The sequence below is a fragment of the Echiichthys vipera genome (assembly GCF_963691815.1).
Source record: "Echiichthys vipera genome assembly, chromosome: 4".
In the NCBI taxonomy this organism is placed as follows: domain Eukaryota; kingdom Metazoa; phylum Chordata; class Actinopteri; order Perciformes; family Trachinidae; genus Echiichthys; species Echiichthys vipera.
The window spans coordinates 20,779,568-20,805,581 of NC_139829.1; the positions used below are offsets into that span (position 1 = coordinate 20,779,568).

General features: G+C 40.1%; 3 protein-coding genes across 3 annotated transcripts; 1 reads left to right on the forward strand and 2 right to left on the reverse strand.

The window, feature by feature from the left end:
- Positions 1-85: 85 nt before the first annotated feature.
- On the reverse strand, positions 86-10,343 carry ube3b (ubiquitin protein ligase E3B). The gene is made up of 27 exons (XM_083912236.1): positions 9,976-10,343; positions 9,665-9,833; positions 9,396-9,513; positions 9,140-9,199; positions 8,944-9,048; positions 8,756-8,852; positions 8,569-8,654; positions 8,363-8,445; positions 7,445-7,550; positions 7,231-7,351; positions 6,904-7,081; positions 6,010-6,176; positions 5,722-5,889; positions 5,448-5,619; positions 5,247-5,365; positions 5,036-5,150; positions 4,825-4,924; positions 4,623-4,742; positions 4,362-4,538; positions 4,166-4,276; positions 3,621-3,758; positions 3,466-3,531; positions 3,314-3,372; positions 3,038-3,220; positions 2,683-2,794; positions 2,503-2,595; positions 86-2,412 (listed from the first exon to the last, which is right to left on the reverse strand). The coding sequence occupies exons 2-27, from the start codon at positions 9,823-9,825 to the stop codon at positions 2,221-2,223; spliced, it is 3,207 nt and encodes a 1,068-aa protein (XP_083768362.1). The 5' UTR covers positions 9,826-9,833; positions 9,976-10,343; the 3' UTR covers positions 86-2,220.
- A 1,107-nt stretch (positions 10,344-11,450) lies between these two features.
- On the forward strand, positions 11,451-15,666 carry kctd10 (potassium channel tetramerization domain containing 10). Its single transcript, XM_083912006.1, has 7 exons — positions 11,451-11,519; positions 12,760-12,973; positions 13,078-13,247; positions 13,757-13,843; positions 13,963-14,015; positions 14,113-14,308; positions 14,426-15,666. The coding sequence occupies exons 1-7, from the start codon at positions 11,517-11,519 to the stop codon at positions 14,642-14,644; spliced, it is 942 nt and encodes a 313-aa protein (XP_083768132.1). The 5' UTR covers positions 11,451-11,516; the 3' UTR covers positions 14,645-15,666.
- A 473-nt stretch (positions 15,667-16,139) lies between these two features.
- On the reverse strand, positions 16,140-24,649 carry myo1ha (myosin IHa; the record flags this gene model as incomplete). The annotated part of the gene is given in 32 exon segments (XM_083913173.1): positions 16,140-16,166; positions 16,259-16,358; positions 16,441-16,538; positions 17,216-17,286; positions 17,368-17,503; positions 17,592-17,647; positions 17,934-18,027; positions 18,116-18,199; positions 18,292-18,454; positions 18,544-18,628; positions 18,714-18,782; positions 18,862-18,938; positions 19,044-19,157; positions 19,287-19,404; positions 19,484-19,589; positions 19,860-19,940; positions 20,433-20,479; positions 20,576-20,670; positions 21,025-21,116; positions 21,202-21,282; positions 21,390-21,495; positions 21,610-21,677; positions 21,754-21,873; positions 21,981-22,052; positions 22,130-22,246; positions 22,319-22,417; positions 22,505-22,684; positions 23,160-23,240; positions 23,338-23,536; positions 23,783-23,898; positions 24,490-24,627; positions 24,632-24,649. Coding segments are annotated over 32 exon segments (3,108 nt in total).
- Positions 24,650-26,014: the final 1,365 nt, after the last annotated feature.

The following is a 26,014-nucleotide window of genomic DNA, read 5'->3' on the forward strand; positions in this document are numbered from 1 at the left end:
ATATGGTGTACATGATTTTACAGGGGGTAAAAGTATCTTACACATGGACAAATCTTACATGGGAATCTCTCTTTTTTTTTTTAAAACACACTCCCTACTGTAGTGCAGCCAGACAAAGACACTTTAAAAAGAGATGAAAACTTTCACAGGAAGGGTGGGAACATTTCCAGGATTTTTTTTTATTATTATTATTATTTTTCTACTAAAAGAGCGGATAGTCAAAGGTCAGCATCAGCAGTCCACTGGTACACCTGAAGTCCACTCTTGACATCATTTTAAAACAGATGAGAGACCTCATCACGAGACAGACGAGCTTGTGAGGTATCTTCCATCTCTCTTGCACACTTAACACACACACTCAAGTGTAGCATGACATGTAAATCAATTCGCAGCGTTTCCACTTCTTGCTGGAATCGACTAAAAAGGAGGCTAGCAGGAGCAGAGATCCTCCTGACTGATTTGTCTGATCTGAAAATACCATAGCCTAGTTTCATCTCATTAGTAGACTGCAGGTAAATTCAATACAACCAGTGTTATACATATAATTAGAATCACAAGTTAATGGCCATATTAGAAACATGGCGATAATGACCAGTATGTTCTAGGTTCTATAGCTTGTGTTACTTATTAACAATAATCCATACTCATTCATGACAGAAACCTTTTTTTTTTTTGCATAATAAAAGAACTTGGTAAAGATTTCATATTTTCTTTTTAACCCTTTGTTTGAAAGTCCTGTTTCTGGTACATGACTAACTTCCTTAACTTTATGATCTAATCAAACCCCGTGTAAAGTAATACTAAGGCTGATAAGTTAACATTTCCATTCAAGGGGACATTAAATCAAGCAGTCACATTTGGTTGACGGATCTGTCCATGACATCATATTGAGGTTTTTAAACCTCAAATTCTTTTTCCGCATGGCTTAAAAAGTCCACCGAGATCAGAGGGCATTGTAATAAAACCCTCTTCTGTTGTTGTTGTTGTAGTAGTAGTAGTTGTAGAGGGGTTGGGTTTCTGCGCTTTTTTGTTAGTAGGAGCAGAGAATAAATCCAGGTACATAACCCCCATTTCTATGGCTTGTTTCCGATATACGTGGTTATTGGTTACAACTGGAATAGTCAGACATGTGGGAGCAGGGGGGGGGGGGGTCATTATAGGAGGCACTCGGCGTTATTCAAAGGTGTAGTGAGAAATCTTCAGTTTTTTCACTAGTATTAAGTACAAAGACTTACTGTATATCATTGATTAACTTTACTCTTCATTTTTTTTTTTACCACAGATTTGTGACAATGAACAGTTGAGTCTTCTTTACTGGGCCCGTACAAATAGTGCCCAAACATTTCCAGTTTCCTTTTAAGTCAAACGCTACAGCAAAGACATCCTTTCTAAATCAAACAACAGCAGGATCCGATTATTCACCCCCGTGTCGAGAAATTCTGCTGCTTCACCAGAACTGAGGCAGATTTTCAAATGAGAACATAAAAGCCAGAGGGCCGATTTTCTCTCTCGGGTGACTGCAGCGCCTTTTAGCGGGGAAGAAATGGGAGTGGAGGTCAAAATGATTTTCCTCGAAATGGGACGTAATGTAATCAACACAGGATCGCTGCTGTGAGCCTGTACTCCTCCACGAAGGTTGAACAGAAAGACATCGATTTGTCTTCCATTTATAAAAGATGCATTATGTTCAGCGAAACATTTTAAGACTCATCTAATATCAGCTAAAAGTTGCTTGGATAATGGATCCCAAGCTTGTAAGTATATTAACAATGCCTTGCTTGGTTTCACTCGAGTGAGTCGACCACGTGTCTAATGGCTTGCATTGCGTCCGTATTGCTTTCCAGCTCGCTTCAAATGGAGTGTTAGATCCGAGTGTGATTCTGTTAAGCCTGAGAAACAGAGATCTAGTCACTGTGTATCCATATTTCATCAAGTTAAATAGATGACATATTGAATTTTGGGAGTGGCAAAGGGAGATGCTAAAGATCGGATTGTGCTGCAGGAACAGCATCCCCTTTGACGTGAAGGGAGTGGGCGGAAGTAGAGCAGAGCACATCAGGTCTTAAAAAGATGCAAAAGGCGAGTTTGTAGGTCCTTCATATTCCCCCTTTTGTTTAGGTGATGCTCCTTTGACTTGACAGGCTCCGGTCCAGGAGCCTCTTGCTCGGCTCAGGCTGCTTAACACAACCCTCCTGCGAAGATTGTCCTGATGCAAGTGAGTTAGGAAAGCTCAAAGCCGGTGTTCATACTGATAGCGTAGCGCAGCTTGTCACGTAAGATGCTCTTCTTGCTGTAATTGGGCAACTTGAGCAGGTTGAAGCATGTTGATGAAGTGGGCAGTCGACCACCAGGCTCCTTCTTTCGGATTGTGAAAAAGCCCCTAAGAACACTGCCAAGTGTGTCCCCGGTGTCCTAGACACAAGAAGTGCTCTTTTAGTACAAACTTAACACATGGATGTTAACACCTTTTAGCTTGCACGAATGTCCTCTTTTTATTCTAACCTGATCATCTGAAACTTCCACACAACGGATGGAGAAAGGTGGTTTGAGGTAAGCAAAACCTAGAAGAGGCGGCCTAGAGCAGCTGGTAACAAACTGTAAACACACACATAAGAATAAATGAGACAATGGCAAAGCACAAAGGGGTTTAGCTTTTGGCTGTGGCAATTAAAAACACTTTACTTTAAGGAACATAGCCCTTTCATCAGCAGTGAAGTCACTGGAAAGGATGTCCCACAGCCAAATGATGACACGATGGCTGCTGTGAAAACCTCCGTAGTAGACTGTGTGTTTCCTGAGAAAGAGAGAAGACAACGAGCATCACCCTCTCTGTCCACAGAAGGCATGGATGTAGGAAAAGGTCTGTTTCACCTATAACAAAGTGTTTGAATTGAGAGGACTCCTGAATTAACAGACATATCTTGCTAGATGTTTGACAGATTTACTGAAGGAAAATCCATTACAATAAGTATAACTGTTGCAGTGACGCAGCAAGTAAAATTAAGTATTAAGGCTGCTCATTAAAGATGTCTCTTACTTGAGGTCATCTAGGTCAATCTCAGCATTGTCTCCTGAGACAAGACGCTGAACCTCAGGTGTAGAGAACATGTGCAGCCACTCTGGGTTAATGATGCTGCGGAAGCCCCGAATAAAAGCTGCGGTTTGCTCCTTAATCTGCGTGTGCATCCGAAAGTGAGCCATGAGGTGAATGTAGCTGATCCTGCAGGAAATAGAGTTTAGGTCAGGGCTAGACAGTGACTTCTGCTGAGCACACAATCAGAAAAATCTATTGGCTATTCATTCATTTACATACTTGTTTTCGTTGGTAACTGGCATGGTTTTTCCCCCAGGTATCAACTCATGACAGACAAGCTGTAAGGGAAGATGCAAGGCCACTTTTAATTTATGATGCAATTCATGCATTCAACTACACTGTATCCTACCTTCCACATTTTCTGTTCTCACCTGTCCCATAACATCCTCATCATAGGATAATGACAGTCCGAGATCCCCTACATCCCCATCATAGCGCTGAAAAAAACATGTAAAATGAAAGATGTGAGATGAAAATTGGCTAAAGTGAGTGTAAAACAAATTTTCTAAGTGTATTTCTATCCGACCTTGATGGACGTGAGGTTCTTGTAAAACTCAGAGTCCAGTGAGGGCAGCTCATCGATGGAGCTGTAGAAAGTGCTGTGGTGGTGCCCCAAGACTTGACTGAGGAAGAAGGAGGCAAAAGGGACATCCACAACGATGCCCTGAGCATACAACAGAAGTTACAGTGACACATTCACTGAACCTAAAGCAATGATCAGAGTAAGATCAACAAATAGAGATATAGCACTTTTTAAAAACAAGTTACAAAGTGTTTTACAAATTAATAAAAACGAGAGAATATTACCAGATAAGTGATAACTAAAAGTACAACTGATACAGTAATAATGAACAGCAGGGTATAAATAACTAAAACACAATAAAAACAAGCAAATAACGGAACACAAAAGAAAACACGATCCAGGAGTAAGCAATTCTGAAGAAGTGCGTTATTAAGAGAGATTTGAAAGAAGAAACAAAGCTAGCCTGCCTGAGGCCTAGAGGTAACATATAAATGGAAGGAAATAAAGGACCAAGGACTGAGCCTTGTGGCACTCCATAGGAAAAATACCTCATATATGGCTTTCCCGAGCATCTTCCCCACAAACTCAAACAGCTGCAAATGGTTCTCATGGATGTATGATGTGGGTGACGGATACAGCCTTTCATTTCCACTTGTAGTCTACGGAAAATAAATATCATATACAAAACAGCAAAATCAATATAAGCAGCCAAAGAGTGATGCAAAAAAAGGGGCTTTAATTTACCTTGAACAAGTTGAGAGCAGGATTGAACACTTTCTTGATGATCTCTTCTAGAAACTCTTTGAACACACCGTCCTGATCGATGCCAGCCTCGTCTACTCCCAGATCATTGACAAACTTCACACGAATAACGCCTTTAATGGAATTTGCTGGTAATCTGCGGAGCTGGTCATATCCATCCTTAAGACAGGGAAATACTAAGTAAATACTAAGACATTGATATTTTGCACTCCTTCAAAAGAACATGATCTGTTGAGACCGTACCTCTAACATCCGTGAGCGACGAATAGTAATATGGGTGACATGTGGTGAAGCAGAGCTTGTTTCTACCAATCCTAAACTTTCTTTTTCCTTTGTTACGATGTTCCTGAACAGCAGCACCCTCTGAAGTGAGATGGGAGATTATTACAAACTTGAGAATGAAAATAATACTCTGCCTTAAAAGAAAGGACCCCTTTTTACTCACATTTTTATGTGGAATGACATGTGGGATGTACTGCAGTAAAAGCTGGGCTCTTTTCTTGCCTTTCTCCAGCTCTTGGAACAACAGGCTGGGCTTCAGGTCCCTAAACGCAAAGTCACAAGGATGTAAACGTGAGCTTTTAAATGTGATCGCGAAGCAGAAACAGAAGGTTGATGGGTTTAGATATTAACAGAAAGTCAGTGTTTGTATTTACTTGCGTAGCCAGTGCTCATCAGGGGTGAATCGCCGCCTGCAGTCCCGCTCATAAAGCACCATCAACCAGCCATGAACACTGTGGAACAACTCCAGTTTCTCTCCCTTAGCATTTTCTATCAGTTACAAAAAAAACGTTTTCAACAAATGTATCTTTTATAATCAGGTGCCATCATCATAAATGTTAAGATTCAGTGTGGTCACACACTCACCTAAGATGCCATCCCATATCATCTTGAAAACAAATGTGTTCAGAAATGAAGAGATAGTGAGGAGTTCCTCGATCTTGAAAGAGGTTTGTTCTTCATAGACTTCAATGTCATCCAGTATTCTGTAACACATAAACGGTGTGTCATAAAATGTTGCTGTTACATTTGGCATCTTATGCACAACGCAGTTAACAGTAAAATTACGTGATGAGGTGCCGTGAGCAGTCACAGAAGAGCATGAGCATAGCCAGCAGCTGCTTGGACTCGTCAGTGTCATTGTTCAGACACTCCATGAAGAGTTTCAGGCCCCCCTGAGGACCGAGCTCGCAGATAAAGGCCCAAAGTTTGGGCAAAAGGTCATCAAGATGTGTCAGACCTGCAGATAATACACAGTGACGGACCCCATGATGATATTTTCCAGGATGTTTTCAAAATACTGCAGGTTTGTATGACATTAAAAAAATGTTCTGGTACTGACCAGTGAGTATCTGGAGTCGTATTTGCGTTAGTGTAGACAGAGCCGTCTGGTAGAGCACACAGATGCTGCACACCTTCTGAACTTCAGCCGAGTCGACTCGTTTCCCTCCAACTGGCTTCAGAATGTTCCGTACAGAAGCCGACTTTTGAAATGCGCGCTTGAAGAGGTCTGTCAAAACACGGACGCAACACACCTTCAAGGATCTCTTGAAACCTTTTTTTCAAACTAAACAAATTGAGCATACCTTAAAATGTTAGTATAGGTTTATGTTGGGGTTTTTTAACTCACTTTTAACTGGAAGATTGTTTTGTGATGTGCTTGGCTGTGGGGGTGGCGGGGTGGGCTCCTGACTCTCCAGCTTCTTAGAGAGGACGTCACTGAAGAGTGTCCGGATAACAGAAACACCCCACAGGTACTGAAGCTGTTTAGTGACCAGAGGCATTGACTCATTCAGACTAAAGAGACGGGAGAAAAAGGGGACAGAGGGGAGATAAAGTCATGTATACATATATGCCATTCTTTTTTTAAACAAAGGAAATGTGAGAAACTTCTAATACAATCTGTTATTGGCAGAAAGGACACAAAAATGTACGCTTTAAAGGCATACAACATGCGATGGCTTAATATGCAGCCTACATAGACCACACAGACCCCTAACTAGGGGACAGGCAGTCTGAGTAACTCTATGAAAACAGGCTCAAGCACTCGAGCTCAATACTGGACCAATTTTTTGAAAAAAAGTTGTTGCCATTAGTCACTTTCACAGAAATACATGGGAAATAGGGTTAAAGAAATACAGAAATCCCCCCTTTAAGCCCCTCTCCCAAAAAAGCCCACTTTGCTATACTGGTCAGTGTGCATCAGCCATCTTAGTGTGTCTGCATTTTTATTTAGCCGAAGAATGACTGTGACAACACTGTAGCGGCACTATTAACCTGAACATAGTATAGCTGTGACATCACAACCTTACGGATGTCCTGCTGGCTTGTTTAGAGTTACAGTTTCTGAATACGGGCTGTGTGCATTTCTCTGTGGATTGAGTGTTTTGATCATTTTACAATATTTATATAGCACATTAACCTGCTTTATAATCATAATAAAGGCATGGAAATCTCACTTTTTACAAAATGGGACCTTTAAGTGTTTGGATTCAGTCAAGCAATTATAAAGTATTTCACTGACCCGTAGTCTACAGTTTGGGAGAACCAGCCCAGGACAGGGTGCCAGTGGGTAAGGTTGGACTTCTTCTGTGACACATATCTCTGGCAGTACGACAGCATGTCAGTCAGGTCCTTCACAAAATGGTTGGCCTCCTCTTCAAGGACTTTCTCACTGAGGTAGCCCAAATGAATCAGGTTGCCTATCAAACATGATCAAAGGCAGCAGTAAAAAAATGAAGAGTCCCCAAAAACACACTTTGTAGCAAAGATGATGATGATTGATTGACGTGATTCCATGGCCACGACTAGATTGCATCGATGAAGCACAAGTCAATCGAAAATACTATACCAAGTAAGCAGAGTGTGTGGCTCCCCTCGAGACACACACAGATGTCCAAGCACTGCTCTTCCCGGCTGAGAAACAGAATGAACTTCCGCAGCAAGTCATGTGTCTGGATGGACGCCATACACTGTTGAGACGGAGCAGATATTAAAATCTAACAGTTCAATTTAATATATACAGCAGCTCTATGCAACATTAACATGTGTGACAGGGCTTTTACCTCTGGGGTGAGCACACTGAGGTGGGATACGACGGCTGGAACAGACATGATGTGAAGGAGGAATGACCTTAGCAGGTTCTCTGAGAAGTGAGCAGCAATGACTGGCCTAAAAAATATTAGATTTAGTAAAAAGGACAGCCTGCAAATAAAACCACAAAAACACAAAGCTGACTGGATACAACAGAATTCAATATAACATGTCTCCCCCACTTCTAACTATAAAGCAAGGAATCTCTGTGTGTCTGTAATCCACATACTGTAACTCGAGAACTGTCCGTTGAGTCTACTTCACACTTAACAGTTGTATTGCTGGGGACTAGTGACTTGTTCTAGGTTCAATTTGGCCAGATGGTGGCGCTTCCCATAGGAGCCACCCCCCTGCTAGATCCAATTTCCTGCCATTTTGAATTGTGTCCAAATCTGTTTTTTGCTAGTTCTCCTATAAAAGCTGAACAATCATCATCCAAATGCTGTGGGCAGGGCTTATATCACAAAACATGACATCTCCTCAACCCTTTTGCGCTATTGCAGCCACATTTGGTGGACATGTGTGTGGATATGATGTCTGAGTGGCCATGACGAATGTGGTGCCTTTTGGCCAATAGGTGGCCGCGTAGCAGCATCGTTTAACTACAAAAGGAAGGAAAATCTGTGTATGTATGCATGTATAACTGTCTTTCGCATATCTCAAGAACCATTTATCCAATCAACTTCAAACTTGGCAGATGTCTTGAGTACCAAATGGAGTGCAGCATCAAGTGTGAAGTCAATCGGATGAGCGGTTCTCGAGAACAATGCAAGCAGCACTTCATGGGCATGCACCCTGAACAGACATTGCACTAGTCATGTATTAAATATGAAATATCAAATAATTTCAAATAAAAGTTAAAACAATCAAATGATCAGCCCCCAGCTCACCTTAAAGACAAAGTGAAGATAGCCGTTAGAGTGCCTTTGGAGAGAGACGGTTTAGTGCGAGCCAAGCCATTGGTCAGCAAGATCTAAACAAGAAAAGTGAAGATGACATACAATGTGCATGTTATAAAATGACAATTAAATAGAAGTCACATTCTTTAATTGAGTCTTTTGATGAAATTGAAAAAGTATGAGCTGTAATACTGAACCTGCAGTATTGAATAAAATCCCTTTTGATTGAGATGGCCCATGATATTTTCACAAATCCTTGTCAAAGCAGGCCTGAGAGCTTCTCCTAAAACAATGAAGGGGACAGTATGTTGTTTTTCTTTGCAGAAAGAGTGTGCAGAAAAAAAACAAAAGATATCTTTATAATAACAACATCGAGAGACTCACCCTTCCCTCGGACTATCCGCCAGGTTGAAGTGTCCGTGAAGGTCACCAGCATGGTTAGGTACAAAGTCACCAATTTATTGTCCTGGAGTATGTCAGGCTGCATGATACAAAACAGACAGTGATATCTACAATTGAAGTCATAAACTGAATAACAAAACACATTTCCCCTGCTTCAAATGAAGACTGACCTTTAATTTTTTTAATAGTTGACAGCAGGTCCACAGAACATCTTTGATCTGCTTGAGCCAGGGAATGGTGAGGTCTTTGGAGAGAGCCAAGGAAACATACCAGACCTGAGGGCAACATTTGAGAACAGTCACTGAGACAAACATCACACTTAAATAATGTTTGGTATGTGGATGGTATAATCATATACACACTCACTTTAGGGTCATTTTCAACCTCCATGCTGGCAAGGATTGCACGACAGAGCTTCTCCAACCTCTGTGTAATGAACAAAAGTACAGTAAGTTGAGTCACAGTGTATAAACTACTACTTTTATGTTTACAACGTCTCCCCAAAAGTAAGCATTAACTGATACCAGCAACATTATTATTATGAAAGTGAACTAACTTGTACCATGTGTGTACTAATTTGTGTTTTTAACATAGTGGCCTGCACAGAAAAGCAGCATCTTACCATCTTATCCTCTGGGCGATACACAAACAGTAATTTCCGAGCAATTTTGAAAATAGAAAGTGCATTTCTTTTTGTTGTCCCAGTTTCAGAAGCTTGAAAATAGTCGTCAACCTCTCTCCTGGTAAAACAAAGACAAAAACAAATATTAATCCAGCGACTACATGAACCCAAATACTTATTGTTACAAATTATAGTCATAGCACAGATACTAAAATCAAAGCAATTCACATTACAAGTGAATCTGCAATAAATATGAGTGGAGAGAATACCGTATTTGCTTCTGGAGTCTGCAGCGACACAAAAATCTCCTGACCAGCGCTTGGATGTGGGTTGCTGATTTCTCCTTGTCCTTGTGTCCTCTCCTTTCCTCCCTGGCCTGCCTGGCTTTGTCCAGGAACTCGGACTTGGCGCTTTGAGGTACACTAAACATTGTGCACCCTGGAAAATAAGAAGTTACCTCACTGTCATCCGCATGTTAGTAGTGATAACATTTCGACAGTGGCTTCATACTGTGACTGTGATAATAATACAGCACCCCAACAACTGCACATCATCATCACACTGTTTTGACCGAGTTTACCTGCGGTGTTCCTCAAATGAAGGTTTTGTCCGGCCTTTAGGCTCACTTGGCGCTATGCCTCTTCTGTCATTTGGTTGTCCTGGAGATCCGAGCGAGCGGGGGAAAGCCAAACGAAAGATGAAGACTAACTTGGCATCTCTGGAGCAGCGGACGACACAGGAAAGATGGAGCTGGGATAGTTAGCACACAGGGCTAGTTCGCCTCTGGTCGACTTGATTCTGACTCACGGAGAATCTTTTCACATTCATGTAGCGATATTTCTCATCATTGAGGGGTTAGGTTTGATCGTGTATCAATGACAGCCTCAAAAACAAGGGGGACATACCGTTTCGAAATGTAAACAATGAGAGGAGATCCGTGCATTGACTGCAGCCATTAATCCCCTGCGTCGCACTAAAATGCGTCCGGGTAGTGTTTATCTTAATGTACTTAAACGTTTTATAAGAATAGTTTATGGATGGAAAGAGTCAGATATGAACAATTTTCTCGTTAGTGTTACAACAAAAGCAACTTTTTATTTCTGCCGGTGGACAAAGCTTTTCATCAAGTGTGGTGGGTGGGTGGCGGGGCGGACTGTTATCACTGTTACTCCTTCAACAGCGGAAGTTTGCAGGCCTAGAGCAAATCGGTTATAAATGTTTTCATAATTTTTTATTCAGTCTGTGGTTATAATACTCTTTTTTTAGTATTATAACATCTTTGCCTAAAGCTAAATGTACATAAAGCTATGGCCTTTCAAAATGTAGAGAGAAAAAATTTAATACTAACAAAGATAGATTGATTACTAATTCTTAACAAAGTTAAACAAAGTTACATATTAAATTTGACCATTATTTTAGCAAAATACGATATAAATATATATATATATATATATATATATATATATATATATATATATATATATAATTTAAAAAGTCAGTTAGAAGTACTAGGTCAGGAAATGGGCTAGAATGAGGTGCTAATATTGTTACTTGTACAAAAATACAAGGTATATATAAACAGCACATTGGTGACTATACTATTTGAGTAATACTAACTCAAAACAAAGAAAAATAAAAAACAATTAGTTAAAACAGGGGCTTCAGGGAAAAACTTTTCATAATGACTCAGTAAGGTATCACTGTTTTTTTGTTATTTACCAAGATCAGAGATTTAAGCAAAGAGGTCAGTTCTTGAAGGAAAGGAGCAAATTGAGGGGACAGATTTTGCAAATTTTTGTTTGTGAATTAAGAATTTTGCGTATAGGGTAACAAAGTTCATCAGGTGTTCAAGAGTATTATTTTCTATGTTAAAATAGTAGCAAATAACATATTTAAGGGTAAGAGAGTGGAGTGGGCAGCATAACAAAATGAGTTTCAGCATCACTCAACAACTTCTTAGATATATCACAATAAAATAACGTTACCGTGACAACTGTCTCTTTAACAGAGCAGACGAACGTTGACGTCATTTTTATAACTGCGCAGCGTTGGACCGGAAGGAAGTGGGTGTTAGCTGACTGACGTTAGCGAGCTACATTTATAAAGTCTGCTGCGGGTTCTATGGTAAATATACTGCGGTTTTTATCAAAGGTCAATTACAAACACGCTAACAATGTTATCAAAAGGTAGCTTTAATAGTAAGTGTCATAATATATCTATCCTTTACCGGGTTTGTGCTATTAGGTACTTTTAATTAATGCTAACTAACTAGCTCGTTAGCTTTGTCGCGGTGCTGGCTGAAATCTAATTACTGGATATAGATGGATGCGCTTCAGTGTTTAACACAGAGAAAAAAGGCTTGAACAGTCTCGTACAAACGTAATAACGCTTATTACTGTCGGTAAGAAACAAGACAATTTTTTTTATAACGTTACTATTAGTATGAGAGACCCCAGAACATAGTTTTTTGTTTCCCATTGACATTCAACATCCCCATTGACATATTAACTCTTCTGTACGTACAACCCATTATATTAATAATAGAGATACACCAGTCCAATTTTTTTTCGATCCAATGGAAAATGAATTAAACGTATACCTTGCCCTGTGAGTGAAGGCATCAGGCTTGACATAAACATTTAGCCTTGATAAAAAAAAGATAACAAATTAACACAGATATAAATGTACTAAATGTCATTTATTAAGAAATAACTAAGTGTACATTAGGAGCAAAAATAAATGAGACTTCCATGTAAAGTGCACTGCAAACAGATGTTTTAAAATGTAATATAAAACCTGAACCGGCGTTGCAAACATAGAATTGAAGTGACTGGATCGCTGTAACTATATTGCTTTTTATGATATTAATAGAAAAGATATTGTCTAATCAGTGAATATCGGAGCCGATATCCGATCCAGGTATTAGATCGGTGCATCTCTAATCGATTATTGTTTGATAATCTTTTCAAGGTTTTTTTTTTTTTTTTTTTTTTAAAATATGTATAATATATAAATGAGATACAATGTGTTCCTTCATCACAATATTCATAGCTGAGTCAATCTCACACTGTCCTCCTGCCACCTATCTTAAAACAAAACATGTGGCCTGATTTTAATAAAGAATCATATCTTTAGTAACAACTTGGGCTTGGGGTCAGCAATGGATAAGGGCAGTCTTAAAATATTAAGAGACATTGTTGGATTTCGTTAAAAAAAAAAAAAAAAACAGAATAACACCAGTCTTATGGTGTTGAAAAGCCTTGAAAAAGTTAATAATCTTACTGTTTCCACTCACTGCTCTAAACCAAGCTTATCCAGTGACACCACAGATCTGATTCAGGTGTTTTACCTTTTTCTGTCCCAGGAAGAGATGTCAGGAGAGAGTGTGGTGAGCTCGGCAGTGCCAGCAGCTACAACCCGGACTACATCCTTCAAGGGTTCCAGCCCCAGCTCTAAATACGTCAAGTTAAATGTGGGTGGGGCACTGTACTACACTACAATGCAGACACTAACCAAACAGGACACAATGCTCAAAGCCATGTTCAGTGGCAGGATGGAGGTCCTCACAGACAGTGAAGGTGAGCAGGTGGTGAAAATGTTTAAATTATATGTAGGGTTTATGTCAGCCCTACACTGGCTGTGATCTTTTACTAAATAATGTTTCACCATTTCATATCCATAGGTTGGATCTTAATTGATCGCTGTGGGAAACATTTTGGAACGATCCTTAATTACCTTAGAGACGGGGCGGTGCCACTGCCAGACAGCCGGCGGGAAACTGAGGAACTGCTCGCTGAGGCCAAGTATTATCTTGTCCAAGGCCTAGCTGATGAATGCACAGCTGCCCTGCAGGTACATCACCACAGAGGGCTGTCAGTTAGACGGGGCAATATATTAATATTTCATCTATCATCACTTGTCATATTTCTTTGGAATCATTTCTGAAAGTCCTTAGCATTTAACCTAAAAACAGTATAGCATACCAATTTTGACAAGTTTTACCATTCTGTATCTCCCACTATTCATAAAGGATGGGTCTCGTTATTTTGTTTTTTAGTCTGTTTGTTTTCTTGAAATAATTTTAAGGTTCCCATTTATTTTATATATTAACTATGTATTTATGAGTAACAAAAATCAAATGTGCAAAGAATGTGAAAATCAGTATGAAATGAATAATGAATACTTTCAAACTAACTGCTTAAAAAGTCTAAAGAAAAGCAAGCTTAGGTTTAGCTTGGATGGGAGTCCTTCATCCTCGTTGCTACTCTGTTCCACCAGGTGGCACCGTTCCTCTTACTATTTGCTGAATCCAGGTGGAACATTTTGAATGAAAAAAATAAAAAATAGTTTGTTTCCTCTAGAACAAAGAAAGTTATGAACCCCTTTGTAAAGTACCTCTGATGACATCATCTAAGGAAGAGCAGAAGCTTATTGCAACCTCGAATAAGGTAGGTTATGTCGTTTTCTTATATTATGTGCTGAATTTCTAATGTTCAAGAGTCCAATGATCAAGATAAATAGTTGTTTAGATTTTTCTTTCAAAATACAAAATTCTGTGTCTTCACAGCCTACTGTCAAATTGCTGTATAACCGAAGCAACAACAAATATTCATATACCAGGTGAGTTCTCTTCAACTGATATCAGGAGCTAGTATATCTACAACAAAATATGGTGAAGTTCTCTAAATCACTGTCCTGTCACCCCCCCCCCCCCCAGCAATTCTGATGACAACATGCTGAAAAATATCGAGCTGTTTGATAAGCTGTCATTGCGGTTCAATGGTCGGGTACTCTTCATCAAAGATGTGATCGGGGATGAGATCTGTTGTTGGTCATTTTATGGCCAGGGGCGTAAGATTGCTGAAGTGTGCTGTACCTCCATTGTTTATGCCACAGAAAAGAAGCAGACAAAGGTAAATATGTATTTGTAATATGCCCACTCTGAAGAGTTCCTTTCTCTTTTGAAAGCAAAGTTGTTGTTGTTTAGATATGTCTCTGATCTCTTGTGTAACACTCTACCTCTCTGCTAGGTGGAGTTCCCTGAGGCACGGATCTATGAGGAGACCCTAAACATCCTCCTGTATGAGTCCCACGATGGAAGGGGTCCAGACAATGCCCTGCTGGAGGCCACAGGGGGCGCTGCAGGACGATCCCACCATCTGGATGAGGACGAGGAACGAGATCGAATTGAGCGAGTTCGTAGGATTCATATCAAACGACCTGATGACCGCACACACCACCACCAGTGACCTTCTCCTTCGACCCTGTCAGCCTGTCTTTCTCTCCTGGACAGTCTTCGCACCACGCTTGTGCCTTACACCACCCAGCGCCTCTCTGTCTCACTTCCACTCTTACTTTACCAGCTTGTTCTCCAGGAGATTACTTTGAGATGTGTCCTACAACAGTGTGTAGTGGTGAAGTGATTTTGTGCGTCATCTCTGTTTTGTTGTCTTGTTCTCTGTTTGTTAGTTATGATAACTTCTATCACTGTTTTTTCTGCTAGTGTGCAGACGTTCATATACATGGGGGTTTGCATTCAGCACTGCAGGTGACCACAGTTTTAGTGTGTGAAAACGGAGTATTGTCAGTATATGTCTATTATTTGAGGTCCTACCTACAATACATCCAGGAGAACAAGTATTATATAATTTGATCAGCTAAAGATAAATGTACATACTTTTTGTTTCTCCTTACCGTGGTTCTGACAGGTGCACTGTAAAGTCATCAGAGGATTAACCAGGTGTTTTATACAATGGGGCCACATGGTGGCACTATTTTTCTCTTAGAAGATGGTTATTTTGTAGCCCGCAGATAATGGCAATTACTTTTTTTATTAATTTTTGATAAAGTTGAGATATCACAGGTCAATGCAACATTTCACTGTAGTGCTTCTGCCATATTTAGTTTTAACATGCATGCATTTTTCTTTCACTCCACTAAATTATCATTATTGTCAGTGGGGGGAACTTGAGCCGTGACCTGAGGTGTTAAATGTACTGGGGCGATTGAATGATGGATGCAAAGGTTGAAGTGAATGACTGTAACTGGAGATTTCCCTGGCAGGAAGGGAATCCTGTCTACAAGCTTTTAACAGGGAGAGAAATTAGACCTGTCCTTCATCGCCACATTCATCAGAGAATGTACCGTTTGCACACAATAGGTTTTAGTTGAAATATGTCTAACAATCACAGTACTTGTAGGTCTGTTGTACAGAAGTGAACATATATGTATGTTTTATATTTATACATACTTTATCACAAATAAATCTCTACAAACATTCTTTTGTTCTGTTTCTGATTTGCATATTCCCATCAAACATACAAAATTATATCACATACATATGGCTTCATTTTGAGAGTCAGAATTACATTCTTTGAAGCAGTTTGAGTAATGTGTTGTGCATTAACATAGTTTTGTAGATTTAAACGTTTGATTTACAGTACAATATCACCCATTGCCCTGTAATGTTGTTACTGTGCAGAGACAAACCCTTCCTTAAACACAGAATTATGTTAAAACTAACCTGTCATAAGAGTTTCATATTCTTTGGTGAAAAAGTAAAATTCACCATTAACTAGTATGTACAGATGAGGAATGTGTTTCTGTATAATAAAGCAAGCTCATCCAGGGCTTCTAAAGTGCTTCTGGTCAGGTGTGTTTCCTGCAGACATGTTGATCTCCCCTCAGGGGTCTCCTGATGAAATATGCAGGGGCGTCTTTTGTGTCTTCTCCACCCCACACATGTTACCGTGTCCTAGCCCGAGTGGTAACCTGCAGTGACAAACAGCCTGATTCATGTTGCATCCTTTTATCTGCAGATTCATTTTAGAGCAGAGCACCACATATAACAGCACTCATCTCACCACCATGAGGTGTCCGTTCTTGGCCTTGTATACCAAGGGTTCCTGCCCTGTGCTGAAGTCCACCGCGCTCTCTTTACCTGCCTGGATTTCAATCTTGATGCTGAAAATCGATACACAAGTGTTTTAGATCAAAGCGCTAATCAAATCCAACCTCTTTGACGTGGTATTAGACACGGACTCACCTGCCCTGAACCACTTTGATTGCATTCTGTTTGTTAGCAATGACACTGAGTTTGGTCAAAAACTCAAACAAATGGTCGCACTGCATTACAAGATCGCCCTGAAAGAATCACAAAATAGTACACGATGAATACAATCTGTTAAAAAATGTAATTTTGTATGTGAATTTAAGAAACTTTAAGAAACTGATCTGTGTAAATGAACTGTGTGATTTAACAGTTTACTCAGCATTTTCTTTTCCTTTCAATTATATTTAGTAGACCTGAATGTTGTGGCCTTTGGGCAAACAACGGTGGTCCCAAACCGACCTTCCCATTGTAAAAGTTCATACAATAATAATAATATGAGTGCTGACTTTCCTGACATTAACTACATGATCAGCATCATATAAATGAATATATCGCTAATATAAATACCACATGGGTAAAGTGCAACAACATAGCAAACAATAACTCAACTCAACTTTATTTATATAGCACCTTTCATACAAGCATGCAGCCCAAAGAGCTTCAACAACAACACTTAGAGTTTTACAAGACTAAAAATGACAATAAATTACAAAAAAATGCTAAAAATCAATAAAAAGTCAATAGAATAAATAAACACAGGGATAACAAAATGGTATTAAAACCAACTATTAAGATTTAAAAACTCAAGGAAACAACAAGGCACCTTAAGTAAAAGCCAAGCTGTTGTAATAAAACTTTTCTAGTGCATATTTATAGCCCAAGTGAAAAAAAGGCCTTAATATGTCCTGCATGTTAAATATCCACATACCTTCTGTTTAGGGTCCTCACATGTTATGTGGAATACAATGATGCCATCAGTCAAGTTACTGACTGAAATACCTGCAAAGAGTGAATTGCTGACATTTAAAGCCCATGAAAACATTTCTTATGATGAAATATATGTTCTCAGATGACCCTTACCTTTCAGAGAGGTGTACAGCACTCTCTGTTTGATCTTGGCTTCCTCTATCACATAGGCAGCTGTCTGGGTGAGGATGAGCTGTCGTGGCCTCGGTTTGAAACCATTCCTGTCATATTTAATCACCGGGACACTGTACTACAGAAACAAAGAAGACAACAGTGTGAGTTGAGTTTCATGTGAGGCCATATTTCCTCTGGGTGTATTATTAAATACGTGTTATTACCTTAATGTGCTCATTGCGAATAATCTGGAGAATCCTCATGTTTATGTCTTGTTCACCTGGAGATATTGAGGCAAGACACTGCTGTTAAATAGAGTTAAAACTAATGCTATCTATCTATTTATCTATCTATCTATCTACAATTCAACAAGTCAACAAGTCAACAACTATTTTTTGTATTAAACGTTTTCTGAAATGTTGTGTTTCAATATGTAAATTAGGATGTTTCTAATAAAATAAATCTACATGAAAAGAACATATTTTTGCCTGTAGTGTCTGTTCTTAAATGTTGTAAAAATGATCAAAAATAAAAAAGACCATTATGTGAATGCATCTGTTACTTACTGATTCTGGTGTCCACAAAAGGCTGAGCGACACTCTGTGGATAACTGTCCTTTTTGCCCTTGAAGATAGAGCTGGTGAGAAGCTTCAGTTGCAACTGAAGGGGGAAAAACACATAAAGTTGATCCCTACAGAAAGATAATATGATGCTGCAGTCTTATATAATGTTTTTACACATTTGTTACCTGAGCTTTTTTCTGGGGTGTGATTCCCCTCACGTACTTCCGCACCATAAGGCGGTAGTGAAGCTTACGCAATATCTCTGATGTCTGACGAGAACAAAAACATGCACGGAGACAAAATAAAAGCTACACTTTTATTTATTCGTTTTTTTTTCAATGAAGTTGGTCAGTCACTGTACCTCTGTCAGCACAGGTGGTGGAGTTTGCCAGGTGGTTTTATCCAAAACTGTCTTCGGCAGGTTGCCTTTGAGCCTGTTCAAGTAGTTTTGTCTCACAAAGGCCAGGTACTCCGAGTTATCTGTGGTTTTTGCCTGCCCTCTGGTCATGTAACCTTTGATGAATCTAAAAAAGGATTGTAAAATATTGTATTAGTGAATGTGAGACTGTATGCTTGAGAGGAGCTGTGTGATGATATTCCATATTATTTTCACTTCTTGATGACTTTTACAGCCCAGGCTCTCTTCTCTCTCTCCTTCCTAGCCTGCACTCCTCTCCAGCAGGTTTCAATCTTAGTGGCTGAGGATACCAGAAATATAATAGAAGGCGTGTTATGTTCTTTTATTCACATACAAAAAAAAAGATAATGCATTGTGGCATTTACCGGCTTCTTTCTGTTTTTTGAAGTCTCCCTTTGCTTTGTATCCTTTGTATTTGGCCTGGAGCCTTGTTGCTGCAGATTCAGAGCATAATACTAGATCACTCTGCAGCTAGTAATGACTATGAATTAATCACAATTGCTTTGCACTCACCCAATTCATGTTTACATTTCTCAAAAGCATCCTCTGTGGCGTAAAGCGTCCTTGGATGACGGATGAATATTTTGGTACTATAACAAAGGAAAATAAACAAGTGTTTTTTTTGGTTTCTACTGATTTAAAGTGTGTTTTCTCGTCTCATTTTCTCAGTTGTATCTGGGGAGCTCTGTTCTCACCGTCCCATTTTGTACTCATCTGGCAAGTATCCCAGATGTAGAACCAGCACTTCCACTCCATCAGCAGGCTCTCCTCTCCAGTGAGGCCAGGTGGCTGGGCACAGGGGCTTATATCTGCAACATGCAGCAAACATCCCACTCAACATGTTCTACATGCACTCAACGCACTGGAAAAGAACTCTTCAAACTGAGGGTTTTCATTTAAAAATCAAGCATACGGCCAAATTTTGTGGTCCTTCATACCTCTTTAAGAAGACCTCATATTTGCGTCTGTACGCAAAACCAGCTCGCCTGACTCTGAGGTGCTCCATCATGCCCAGGTACTTCACCTGGTGCCTGATCAGCCCTTCGTCAAATTGACCTGTGTTTGTGCGAGACAAACGAATTGAAACATCTCCATCCTGTAAACAAAAGAGCTTCTATTCTATTAATTCAAGTACCTGGCTGCTTGGACTCATTGGATTTTAGACAGCGTATGTACCAGGCCTCTTTAGCCATGAGGATCTCTGTCAGCTTCAGCAGGCTGCTCTTAAACTGGGTCGCCACCTACAGACACAACATGAGGGTCATAATCCCCAACAGTTCATCTGTCACATACAGATGGGTTATTGATGACTCAGTCAGACTGCCACTGACAGAGAAGAGACGACTTGCCTTTGTCTCAGTGCTCACTCTATCTATACCACTTACTAATTAGTTTCTTCTCATTTGTAACCTACATTGGGCATGTTTTTACAGTCTACAGTCCCAAAATATATCAGCTTCATTAGTGATACAGTTGAAGGAAGTGGAGGGTCCAACATGATGAGCACTCACTGTTTCTGGTCTTCGCCTGCTGTCTGCATCCATTGAGGAGAAGCACTCTCTGACTATGGCATTTTTAGACTGACAAATCAGCTATGAGAAGGTGGGATAACACACACAGGTTAGAACACACCAATTGACCAATATGTGTTACTTACCAATAGGTGTTGTAACAATTGTTTGTCAAATAATCCTACATTGCTCGCTTGTTTCATTTTCACAACAGACATTTTTACTTCTCAAACACAGCAGTTAATTGCTGAATTACAAGAACTGGTGGGACGGAGCAATCATTAATGTGTCAAAATATTTGGTGTCATATAGGATAACGAATAATATTCATTTGGGAACAATAAAAAACATGAGTGCACTTTATATATATATGTTTTATATCTTACATATTTATATATAAATAATATGATATATTTTATACTATTAAAAAATATTCAAAACTCATTTTGGGAACCATTGATTTACCATAGATCTAGGTTATTGGTAATAACTGAGGTGTTAATTGAAGGAGTTCCCTACATAGTGCCACTGCTTGCCTCACATGATATAATAAATGCTAATTTGCAGACTTACATCTTTTATGTTTCTATACAAAAGGTCATTGTTTTTGTCCAGGAAACCTAGAATGTCACAAAAACACAAACGGGTGTTAAAAATAATAAAAACAGGTTTAGATGTAGATGAGTAACAGGGTCTGGCATTGCGGTTGCTTTTACCCACAACGCAGTAGGTGACCTCCCCGGCATAATGCAAGAGACGAAAATCTCCCCTCTCCAGAGTCTTACGTGTCATTTTGTCAGCCAGTTTGTGCCTGCAGTCAAAGAGGTGGAGAGAGACATAGGGGTGAAGAGCAAGAGGCTTTATAGACCAATCCTAATCCTCCATCTCTATCGGCTCACTGTCAGCTCACCAGAGACCGGTCAACAGAACCTTTGATGAATGGGGTTGGACTTTAGTGTTGAGGAGAAGCTTTGAATTACACACTGGAGTTTGTATTTAATTAAAACAAATTGTTAATAATCAAATGTGCAACTCCATGCAAACCTCCCTACTTGTGAAACATCCTGTAAGAGTGTGTGTGTGTGTGTGTGTGTGTGTGTGTGTGTGTGTGTGTGTGTGTGTGTGTGTGTTTGTGTGTGTGTGTTAAAAATAGGTTTTAACTCACGTGACAAAGTGAGGGTGATTCCCCATCTTTTCTTCCAGTCTCTCCAGGAAGGTGAGATCTGTGGCATCTCCTGGCCTGAGACACTCCTCATCCTGCAGGATTATCATCAACATGTGATAATACGTCAGCTTCAGCGTTGTCCTTTCAATAAACTCTTCTGTTCCAGTAAATACACACCAGTATTGATATGATCCCTCTGTGTTTCGCCTCAACCAGGTCACAGATGATCTTGTTGTTGAAGAATTGAACTGGCTCCCACTGGGAAGAAAGCATAAAAACATATCGTTAATTAAAATCCGTTCAACAACAGTCGGTGTAAACATACTCTGTCATAGTTACTCATTCATTATCCGTCCGAGGTTTACCTCAATATCTTCTGCTTCGTATTCTTCCTGCTCAGCCTTGAGGGTCAACTGGATGAAAAGCTGCTGAAGCTTCTCATTGCAGTAGTTTATACAGAACTGCTCAAAACTGAGGAAATGGGTCAAACAGGTCAAGCTTAGTAAGAAATCATCATCGTAGAATAAAACATAGTTTTCCATGCAAATTTCGTTTTGTTTTTTTAAAATAAAGAATTCTGCCTACCTGTTTACATAGAAAACCTCAAATCCATATATATCCAAAAGCCCTATTACAGTCTTCGTTGAAGGGTCCTGGCAAAAAAAAAGTCTGTAAATACTCTCGCTGACTGCCTGGGATGTGTCATCTCTCACACACTCTCCTCCTCACCTTGTTCTCCATGGACTCGTTGATCCTTTTGACCAGCCAGGTGAAGGTCTGTCCATAGATGGCTTTGGCCAGGGCATCTCTGGCATAGATGGCATGATCGATTGTGAATGGGCTGAGGACCTTTACAGTGAAACAAAATAATGGCTAACTTTCCAACAATACAGGGAAAGTTTAAGTAGAAACACCACCTATCGTGAATACTAAAGGACATTTTTAAATGCATGCACCTGATCTTTATAGGCTTCGATCTTCCTGTATGTCAGTCCCTCTTGGAGACTGTGAGCATCAACTCCTAGTAGCTGCAGGGGAGAATAACATTAAGTGCCTTTTGTAATAATCCTCAACAACTAAAGAGCTTTAATTTCTATTCTCTTACATTTGAGACCCAGCGCAGCTCTGCATTGTTGTTGTTCAAGAGGGCATGGCCTTTACTGTTGGAGTCAAACTGAACATTCCCCAAGTGGAGAACGCTTGCAACAGTCCCAAACAAGTGCTGCACAGGATGAAAAGTTGTAAGGCAATGCAGCACTGCTAGGGAAGAGTGAATGGTTTGCATCCAACTTACATTAGTGTTAATCTCATCAATGTTGATGATTTGAAGTGCATTTTTAACTGTTTTCCAGTCATTTCTGTCATTAATGGAAGACACAATGGCACACTCTCCCTGTCAGAAACAGCAAATAAAGCAACTAATTTCAAATGTGTGTTATTGCCTTATGAATCTGTTTTATTAAAACAGAATCATACATACTTGGGTTAGATAGTTATAATGCTGACGGTCTCTCTCTAGGCCCAGCTGGCGCAGCAGGTCCTCCTCTCCTCCCTCCACTAGCTGGTAGAAGATGTGGAAGTTTCTCTCCCCGTGATTCTGATGCACGACCCTCGACTTCTCCAGCAGGTAGTTCAGGATATGGCCTCCGACAGCATCCCCCTATGGGTATCATGATCCTAAAGACAGCAGCTCTACAACTTGCAGAGAAAACATAGCCTATGGTCCAATGGACAAATTTAAAAAAAATCCTCTTAGGATAAAATATCTTCTTCTTGAAACCTTTATATTTGTTTTTGATAGTCCTATGAAAGGAATAATAACTTTCTTCTGTAAAATGAAAAGTTTTTGGATTGATCCTTGAGTTTCATTCCTTTTTGGGGCTTCTAATTGATTGTTTCCACACATTTTTACAATTACACTTGATTATTAAAATTAGCTTGTCATTTCTTTTTAACATATATATGTGAAACGTATTTCCCCTCATTTTTGGATGATAGTACAAGGGGTTGCATGAGAATAATGCTGATTTTAATTCAGGAGAACTTGACTAGCTCTAAGGACTTCTCATATTCTCTTCTTCATCATTTTCTTCCTTTTATATATTGAAAGCCCTTCTGTCAATCTGAATTCTTACCTGGCTGTCAAACTGAATATCCATATACTTCCCAAATCGACTTGAGTTGTCATTTTTTAATGTTTTGGCATTGCCAAAAGCCTGTGGGGAAACACCACACCACATGGAATAATTAGTGTTAGCGAAACCTGCTGTTTGGTATGTCATTACAATGATGTAACATAAGTAACCACCGGACCTCGAGGACAGGGTTGGACATGAGCATTTTGTCCCTGACGGTGTTTAGCAGAGTGGTGCTCGGACAGCTGACAGCGTAAAACTGCAGAATCTTCTTGGAAGCCTCTGTCTTCCCTGCTCCACTCTCTCCAGAGATGAGGATGAAGTGATTGTTAAACTCTGTCAGCATGGTGTGGTAGGCGTTGTCTGCTAAGGCGTAGCTGTAGGGAAGCAGAGTAATATAATTATTTCGGAGGTGAACCTAAGAACACTTGACACACACACACACACACACACACACACACACACACACACACACACACACACACACACACACACACACACACACACACACACACACACACACACACACACACACACACACACACACACACACACACACACACACACACACACACACACACACACACACACATATTCGAAGATTTTATAGATTATATATTCACATGTGTGGTGGAAGTTCAAAAAAGTTGACCCCCATGTAGATTTCCATCTGTTCCTTATTGTAGATGTCCAGCTCTTTGTAGGGATTCACAGACACTAGCAATGTGCCAATGTAGGTCTAGAAGAACAAGTTACAATGATCATAATAATTGTCAAAGGAGACATAGGGCCCATAACTTTATTCAGATTTTTAGTAGATCATATTTACATGCTTAAATGTTCAAAAAATACATTATTTGTCTAATACTTTCTTTCTGAATATACCTGTATTCACCCTCTGTCTGAAATGCTCCGTTTTAGAGCCTGTCTCTTTAAGCTGCCCTGCTTAAAAAAAAAAACAGTCTGCTCTGTTTGGTCAGTGTTTCTGGCTCTTTATCTGCGCTCTCGGAGTCCCTACACCATCGTTACAATCGGGGAATGACTGTAACGGCACTGTAGCAACACTTCCTACCTTTATATAGTATAGATGTGATATCACAACCGTACAGAAGTCCTGACGGCTCGTTTAGAGGCCCAGTATCTGAATACAGCTGTGTGAATTTCTTTATGGATTCAACATTATAATACTATCACAGTATTTACATAGCACCTTGACCTGCTTTATAATAAAAGGAAAGACATGGAAATCTCAATTTTTAGAATATGGGACCTTTAAGATGCACACAAAGTTGACAGCAGGTTTTCAAAAAAAGTCCTTTCCAACACTCACATAGATGAGATCTTTACTGAAGCGTTTCTTGAGGTTGCTGAGGAATGCCGCCTCTGTGGTTTCATCCAGGAGCACAAAATCCTGGATTCCAACCCGGTCCCTGGCAGTAAGGGCGCCTTCCATATCCAGTTGACCCTGTGCAACAAGTTGTATCAACCATAAGGCAGCCAAATGCACTGAGAGCAGTGTGAACAACTTTTAAAAGTCCATGTCCGAATTCCTGGTGTTTAGCATCATAAGCTGAGGATTTCTATACTTTCAAATATATAGGCATATAACACAATGCTTCACAGTACTTAGAGGCAGCCGACCAAAGTAACAATAACAAGTCTAACACATTTTACATGCATAACAATGATATTCAGAATTCTCAGCCATGTATTTTGACAAATGAGTCTGGCTGAATGAATGTTTGTATAAATGGCTCCATGGGGGAGGAAAGAACGGAAAAAAGCACCAGAAAAAGCACAAACATGGTCCCTGTTAGTTCTATTGAAATGAAAGGTCTAGAGGTCCTATGTGTCTTTGAAGCAAGGCTCTGTGATTGTGCAGACGAACAGACAGAAGCTAATGATCGCTACGCAGCACGCAGGGACCTTGGCTGGCAGCCCGTAGTTCACTGGAGCCGACACACCAACCAAACACAGTGCACTGTGCAAATGGACTTGGGGAGTCCAAAACTGCGGCACATTTAAGAGGCATAGTGGGAAAAATTCCACCAATCTGTTTTGCATTCTCAGCACCAACACTTAGACCAAAGGTTTTCCCAGCTTTTGTTGGTTTTGTATTTCTCTCTCTCTCTCTCTCTCTCTCCTTTGGAAGCAGAAGTCCTTTGATTCTCAACTCTCTCTGTAAAAACATTAAAAAAGATAATCCATTGGATCTAATTGACACAAAGCCCTCCGTCCCCCCCTTGCCTCTATCCTCTGCTTATGGCCTTCATTTCTTCTGAGAAAGGCCAAGTGTTTTTGTCCTGTAAATACCACGGAGCAGAGACAAAAAAGACGTCTTTAAAATGCAGTCTACAATCCATTACACATATTCCCCCTGCATATCCATTCAGTAATTATTCATTAGAAAACATTTAACGTCACAGTGAATTTCACACTAGGCAGTCGAAACACAATAGAGGGGATTTGGCCTATTTTGGGGTGAGGAGTTGGGGAGGGGTTGGCTGTACAGAGGAAGGGTGAAGCGAAGGAGGGGGGCAGGAGGGGAGCAGTATTTGTCTGATCTGAGAACCTCTGAAACGGGGCCGTCTTGAGACAACAGGACAGACTAAATAGTGCAGTAACGGTCTGTGCCCCGCTGCTTGCTGTGACACTCATTTAGTGTGCCCTGAGGGCGAACAATAGAGGCTTGTTCTTAGCAATCCTGTGCTGTAATTTGGACTTCATTACTCTGCTCACACAGGGCCCCATGGAAGGATAGAGGAGGCTAGTCAGATGAGAGTGTTTTTTTTCCACCTGTCAGCCCCGCACCCCCAATGCTCTCACCCCTCTCCTCAACAATACCCCTCACCCCG